This window comes from Cyprinodon tularosa, unplaced genomic scaffold (genome assembly GCF_016077235.1).
Source record: "Cyprinodon tularosa strain WSP-4 unplaced genomic scaffold, ASM1607723v1 ctg236, whole genome shotgun sequence".
Taxonomy (NCBI): Eukaryota; Metazoa; Chordata; class Actinopteri; order Cyprinodontiformes; family Cyprinodontidae; genus Cyprinodon; species Cyprinodon tularosa.
Genome location: NW_024038883.1, coordinates 10021 through 17710, shown reverse-complemented (window position 1 = coordinate 17710; position 7690 = coordinate 10021). Strand labels below are relative to the sequence as shown.

General features: G+C 36.4%; 1 protein-coding gene across 2 annotated transcripts; it reads right to left on the bottom strand.

The window, feature by feature from the left end:
• Nucleotides 1-4874: 4874 nt before the first annotated feature.
• Nucleotides 4875-7186, bottom strand: LOC119784878. Of its 2 annotated transcripts, none has more exons than XM_038287138.1 (5): nt 7125-7186; nt 6591-6971; nt 5704-5856; nt 5562-5620; nt 4875-5463 (listed from the first exon to the last, which is right to left on the bottom strand). In XM_038287138.1, exons 1-5 carry the CDS (start codon nt 7159-7161, stop codon nt 5350-5352), a joined length of 744 nt encoding a protein of 247 aa, XP_038143066.1. In that variant the 5' UTR covers nt 7162-7186; the 3' UTR covers nt 4875-5349. The 2 variants fall into 2 exon arrangements, with proteins under 2 accessions (XP_038143066.1, XP_038143067.1); XM_038287139.1 differs by having other exon boundaries at nt 5704-5829.
• Nucleotides 7187-7690: the final 504 nt, after the last annotated feature.

Sequence of the window (7690 nt, the reverse complement as noted above, 5' to 3'; positions counted from 1 at the left end):
ACATTCTCATGGTGATACGCTCATACCTGTAGTGTCTTACTTTTAAGGGTTAAAGAGGAACTGTGTAAACAACAGTTCCCCCATATTCTTATTTTTTGTCTTTATTATATCGTGTAGTTGGGTATGTGTATATAAAGAGAAAACTGTAACTTGAGTGTGTAACAAAATTAATTTCCCTCTGGGATTATTAAACTATTTCTGATTCGGATTCTGATTAAAACCAGCAGCTATTTTGATCCATGGAATTATCATGTCTGAAACAGGGGGGAGTTATGATGAATATAGTATAGTAACACACACAGGTGTGTAACTACTACTGCTTTTAAATTTTTTTGCATGTCTCACATGTTGTAAATACAATTCACAAGGAAATCAGATAACTAAGTGAATTCTTAGACTTTTCAAATACAGAACTGTTCAAAGAACATGTAATCTGCCCAGAGCTCCTTTAGTTTCCCCACAGGAAGGCCTGAAGCCTGAAGACCGAGTGCTGATTAAAATCATCAAAAGGAAGAATTGGGAAGCTCCAAAGTGGGAAGGACCCTACATAGTGCAACTAACAACCCCCACCGCTGTGAAGATCCAAGAGAGAAAACTTGAATCCACCAGAGTCATTGTAAGCTGATTAAAAAACTTTCCTCAGCAAGAAGCTCAGTTACTTTCAAAGGGACCCCACGACTAAGGTAAAGATCTGTGGTGAAGTCAAGCTTCAAAGGGGTTTGGTTTTTTAGGACCACTCGTCTCAACGCTGGTGAAGAAACCAACCTAACCCAGTCTTTTAGAGTCCGGGTAGTGGGTGTTTCCTTGGAAGGACTGGTGAAGATGTGAAAAACCAAAGTGTTTTTTCTGCCCGGTGATGACCGTTGGACTGGTGTTACTAGGGACTCAAACTGACTGTCTGAAACAAAGGAGGAACAGAATGGTCTTTGATGAATCCACAGCAAGTCATCCTACAATGCCAAAATGTGGTGGCAGCATTCCAAGCGCGTTGCTGAAGATTTGAAAAAAACAGACTGTTATGTTTGTACTCATATTCCTATTTCTATGAATACAATATGAGTTGAAAGAACTAAAGAGGAATGTTAACCGTCACACTTCCGGTGCAGTTGCAGCACCATGGACAGTTTTGTTCACCATGAGATCACGGTGGCAGGTACTGATGAAGATAGCTTTACCATTCGGATGATTGTTAATCATATTTTTCCTTTTTATTTGTTGCTTAATACCATGCCTACAATCAATGATTCAGAAAATGATAGGATTCACTCTAATCCAATATTCAGCTATCACTTATGCTCAACTCCGCCGAGATGCTGATGAAGATAATGATGACGATGAAGCTGTGTAATCTTTTACAGAGATAATGATCGCCTCCTAGGGAGGGGTCGAGTAGGAATTTTTTCTCTATTGGAGAGTTTTTGCCTACTCAAGTGACAGATTATTTTTAAACTTTTTACATTCTTAATAAATTTTACCTTTTTGCTTGAATTTTCCTTTTAATATTGTTGTGTTTTGCATATTAAACTTTGATTACTGAATTCCCTATCTGCAATGCATTCATGATGTATGTAGTGAAAATCTTTTTAGAAGTGCTCTATGCTGATGTTTTTTATGTATAAGAGGGGGGAAATGTTGGAATTATGATCATAAAATTATGCGACATTTCTGTCCTGTGATTCAATCAGGAGGGTCATAAACTTTTATGACCTGCATCCAGTAGGTCATGAGGCAGAGTCACACGGTCTTATGACCTGCATCCTGCCAGATAATCATTACTGGGTTTTCTGTTTAAGACCCGCCCTATTATGTTGTAAACTGTTAATAAAAGGCTTTGCTGTGAAAGGATCTGGGAGAAAAAGTGCTGGTTGTGAGCCAGCAGCTTCTCTCCACTGTGCAGAGGCTGACGTTACAAATCCCTGTCTGTGTTTGAACATTTCGTCCTCTTAAACTTTTAAACTCACATTTCTCTGGATTTAAACCCCACAATGATCTTTTTTATTTTGACCCCAATGATTTTTAATTGGTTACCCCTGGTTTAATGTTTCTAAATATTTATTTCCCGTCATGTGCTCCATCCAATGCAGGTCATTGGCTCCACCCACATCTAGTGAAAACTAGTGTGATTGGATGAGTCATAGAAGGCAAACACTCATTGGTTAGCTAAAGGAAACCATCAGAAGCCAGCAGGTGTTCTTCAAACTGCTAACGTGAATTGTCTATGCCATGCTACAATGTGGGATTCAGAAAAAGATGTTGAAATGTCTGAAAGGTCGGACACAGGCGAGAGCGTATCGGTAGACGGAGACCAACCAGACCTCCCTCATCCTTGGCCCTATCTCACAAAATTTTTAGAAATAGTCGAAAAATATTTTATTCATATAGTGGCATCTGGCTGTTTTTTTTAAAGGTTACTTTATACTTTTATACTTTAAGTAGTTTTTGGAGCACATACTTTTTCACTTTTACTTGAGTAAAGACGTCAAGTTGATACTTCAACTTTTTTTAAAATGCAGTATCTATACTTCTACTGAAGTAACAAATGTGGGAACTTTTGACACCACTGGTGATTGAGGGATTTAGGGGTTAGGGCAGACGTTCAGGCACAGTACGCCTGTATGAGCTATGAGAACAGCAACTTTTAAACAGAGCGTGCACGAGGAGAAAAGGGCTTGTGCACGCTCTCGCATTTGCACTTTTAAGAGGAGAGGGCAGGCCTCTTAAATTAGCTAAATTCTCTACAGTACCTTTAATAACTTCACCCAATCTTACCCTTCTGTTTCCACTGTACCCTGTAACTCAGTAGATGAGCTGGTTGATAGTTTCTGTTCTAAAGTTGCAGACATCATTGATTCCATTGCTCTAGTTAACGGGAAGGTTGACTCTGGGAAGATAAAATCTCAATGGAGAAATGCTCCAGCAGTGAGGAATGAAAAGAGGGAGTGTGGAAATGTTGAATTAAGGTGGCGAATGAATGAACTCCAAGTTCACAATGAAATCTATAAAGAGAAACTTCACAACTATAATTTAAAAGTAAAAGATGCAAGAGAATCTTTTTCCTCTGAGATCAAAAACATCAACAGTGTTCGTGCCTTATTTGCCACAGTTGACAGCTTAACAAACCCTCCTGTCACAGTGGCCGATGAACTCCACACTAAAAAGGCCTGCAAGGCCTTTTCAAATTTATTACTCAAAAAACACATGATATTAAAAAAGCAGTCTGCACGTCAACGCCAGCTCCAGCACCAATGTTGTCTCCAGTTAAAATAAACTCTGTTAAAATTCTGCCCAATAAACTTCAAAGGTTTAGAGGAAACTATTCAGCAGCTAAGCTCCTCTTCCTGCTGTCTTGATGTTTTACCCACAGCTTTTATTTAGAACGATTTGCCTGTTTTAGAGTCTGATCTGATTCAGATCATAAACTCATCCCTCATGTCGGGTGTTTTCCTCAGAGCCTTAAAAACAGCAATTATCAAACCATTGTTGAAAAAGAGCAGCTTGGATAAATTAGTCCTCCAGAACTACAGGCCCATCTCTAACCTTCCCTTCATCAATAAGATTATTGAAAAAGTTGTTTCAACAGTTAAATACCTCCTTAATGATGACCAGCTACTTTGATGGTCAGGTTTCCATAGCAACCACAGTACAGAGACACCCTGATTAAGGTGTTCAATGACATCTGTAATAAATCAGACTCTGGAATAGTGCTGGTAGTATTGGACATCAGTGCAATTAACGAATTTTTAAAAATAATATGAAATGTTTTTTTCTCAAATAAACATTTTTTTTTCTTCTTTTCTTCTTTAATCATTGTAAAAAAAATTATAAATATTTGAATCTCAACATAAAACTGTACAGTAAAGCCTCAGGAATTTTTTTCTCAAAATAAAGAAATTTAAATCATATTAATCATCAGACTAAATTTTTAATATAAGGTTGCTAAAAATCTGGTTGGTTTGAGAAATTAAACATCTTAGAAGTAGGTTTTCCAGATCAGCTAAAAGCTGGAATCCAAGAATATTTCTAAAATCCTGTCATTGTTGATGTTCCCCCACCTGATGACTTTAATGACTGTTTGAGTCTCAAATATTACAGCTGGAAACTAAACCTGAAGTAACCCTTTAAATACGAGGAGAGAAGATGTCCTTCAAACAGATTTCTATAAACCTTTTGGTTTTTCACTCCTTTCAATGGCCTCAAGGGAACAAAAATATTAGATATAAAAGATTTAAAAATCTGTAACAGTTTAGATTTATCTTCTATTTTTGTCAGGATTTGGTTATTGAGTGAGTAGACCAAAAAGCAGAGGCAGAGAGGCAGAGGTGAATCTGTTGTGGATTTAATAAAGACTTGACAGAAATCAGAGGCTAATTATCCCAAAAAAATCAAAGGAAAACAAGTCCAAACAAACAAGAAACCAGAGGTCCAAAAATCCAAAAATCAAAAACATGAAAAGAAGTCTAACGTACCAGAACCATGGGGAAATCAGGGGAATCACAAACAAGACGAGGTAGGCACAGAGAGAAGGAGTTGGAGCAAGCAGACGGTGTTTGACGAGGACCCAGCAAAGGGGAACTGAACAGGGAGGGCTTTTAAAGGAGACTGAGACAAAGAGGGGGCTAATGAGGAAACTGGGAGCAGGTGTGCACAGAACAAGAGAGGGGAAGAGCTAGGGAAGAAGGAGAACACAAGAGGGCAGCAGAGAGCAACAAATAAAAACCTGGAAGACTGGAAATAACAAAATGATAATCAAATAACTAGGATAATGAAACATGGTGAAAAGAAAACTAAACACTAGAAATCAAGGAGTAAGGAAAGACAGAATACTCAAAAGAAAAACATAACAGAAACAGAAACCTAACAATTTTTAGGTAAACAGTAGAGAGCTGGCTGTAAAAGAAAAAATAGTCACACAGTCTGATGTTACATAATTCAAAAGTTTAACAAATTCAATTTGAGTTTAATAAATGCCAGTGAAAATGTTTGAAAATATACTTTAATGTAAAACAAGCGAAAAAAAAAGATGCATGTGTAACTAGAGCTTCTGTAAAGTGAAATATAGAACCAGTATTAGAGTAGTAGGGTACGGCGTGTCGGAGGCTAACTGCTGTTTTTGACTAAGCTGTCTCAGTGAGGAGCTCAAGGCGTCCATGATGAAAGTTAGACATTTAACTGAAAAGAGCTTTACTGATGAACAGAGATGTAAATAAAAATAAGACAAAGCTGTCTGAAAAGAAGAGAGATGAGGGTTTAAAGATTTTTTCTTTAGTTTGAGAGGAAGTTAATAAAAGGAAATAAAACTCTAAGGACTCCTTTATTACTGTTTAACTTCTGTGTTAAATATGAATCTCCTCATGTCTTGATGGCAGAGTATGTACTGAAATCTGTACTTTGGATCGTCCTCTTCCTCTTCGTCCTCTGTGATGGCGGATGGATTTCCAGGGCAGCGTAACAAACATTTTCATCCTAGGAATTAATATTCAGAATTATCATTATTTCAAAAAGTTTAACACAGAGATAATTTCTATAAAACAAAAACAAATAACTGTTCTGTTGTTTGTTACCTGAGCTCCTTCAGTTTGTCTTGAAATGTCACATCTCTTATTTTCAGCTTCATTGTTTGCTGCAGGTATAAAAAAATATTCAATATAACTGAATAAAAAGGTTGGTTTCACATTTCTTAATGTCAAAAATCATCTTCAGCACCTTTCTTCTGGCAAAGCAGGTAGACCAGCAGTGAGGAGAAGAGAGCTGAGAGCAGAGAAACAGCAGGACAGACAGAGAACAGCAGCTTCCAGCACAAACCGCACTCCTCCACTGGCCTGGAAATGTTCTGATGCAGGAAACCAGACCCTGCATCTAAAACGAGACACATAAAAAAACTCACTCAGAGGGTCTGCATTGGTCACATTTAATGAAAAGGGTTAGCATTATATATATATATAAAAAAAAAACGTTATTTTTTTTTTTTTATGAGCCCCAAATAAAAGCATCTAAACAGATTGTTCTAGTCTGTAGTTTTAACACAGAGATAATTATTTCTTAATCACCTCCTGATTCTGTGGATGTCATTAGCTGATCTCTACCAGTAAATACTGAAAATTTGCATCATTTTATTAATCATAATAACAGGAATGATTATTGATCAACCAAAGAAATGTAAGATTATTTTCTCACTATTATATAAATGCATTCAGTACATTTGGAACCATTTTTATTATTTATTTATTATTTATTATAACTGTTTCAAAGGTGATTTAATTTTCTATTTTATGTTTTATTTTATTTTTGTCAGATCTCTACTGAAAAAGAGATTGTTATTCTTAATGAATATTTTCTGGGGTCAATAAATGTCAAATGATAAAGTAATTAAAAGCACATTCGTCTGTTTGACCAAAGCTTGAGAAGTTTCCTGTAGTGTTTTTATTTTTATTATTCCAAATAAATCATTAGATTAATCCACTCATTAACATCTTGATGTTTCATCTTTCTCTGATTCAGCTCCACATTAATGTTAAAACACTTTGGTCCAACTTTTGTAAAATAATTATTCTTCTAGAAGCTCTGTGATCAAATGAGAAAGGAGAACTTACAGAGTGTGATCCTTGTGCTGATGTTTCCATAGACGTAGTCGTAGTTAGAGGAACTTTTTCCATTTTTGTCTTTCTCCACCTTATTTTCAAATGTTCCACAGTAATAAAGTCCTTCATCAGAATCAGTGACGTTTATGATCAGCAGGTCATACGAGTCGGACGACTGATTCTTTAAAAATTTAAAACGAGGATATAAGTTTTCCCCATAGCTTTTAAGTGCCTCCATCCTAAGTTGGTGTTGATGGGAGCAGTTTCTAAACCAGAATATATTTTCTTCAGTGGACGACCTGCAGTCGCAATAGAGGGTGATGTTGTCTCCAGGTCGAACAATCGTCTCCAGCATTGAAGCAGAAATGGAGCAGAGATTCCAGGAAAAAAGTCCTGAAACAGAAAGACGTTGAAGAAAGAACATGAATATTGTTCCAGGATTAAAGCTCCGACATTCAGGAGATCTAAACTTTAAATATAGCCAACTTTAGTTTTTATCCCTATCATGGTCATAATTATTTATATGTTGGTAAATCTAAAAATTACCAAAGAGAACGACCAGAATCATCTGCCTTTCATCCATGGCGACGTTGATCTGCGTCTAAGTGACAGTTTCACAAGTTTTATACGGTGAAGATATGATGCAGATTTTTCCGTTGAAGGAGATGTAGAAGCTGATTGGCTGCTGGAATGGAACATTTTATTCTGAGGTTTTTTTGGGCGGGTTTAGGTTCATTATGTGAGTTTGGTTGGTGTTTAAGATGATGCAACTTTGAGAAAAATAACACTGAGCTGAATGGATGAACTGATGAAAGTAATTCTCGATCAAACCAAATACTTTACTTGTTAATACTTGATCGCATTAATTAAAATTTTTTTTATTAAATATGTTAAAATTCAGTAGAAGATCAAAGACACAGGGATGTCCATTTTTTTTACACGCTTAATCCCAAGTGGAGTCGCGAGGGTTTGCTGGTGCCTATCTCCAGCTACGGGGATGTTTAGTTAATCTTAAAATCTTTAAATATTTTACATATTTTTATTTTAGTCTTTCACAGGAACATCTATGTAGGTGAAGATCAGACAGGTTTGAGTTTCCCTTTCAGATTCTT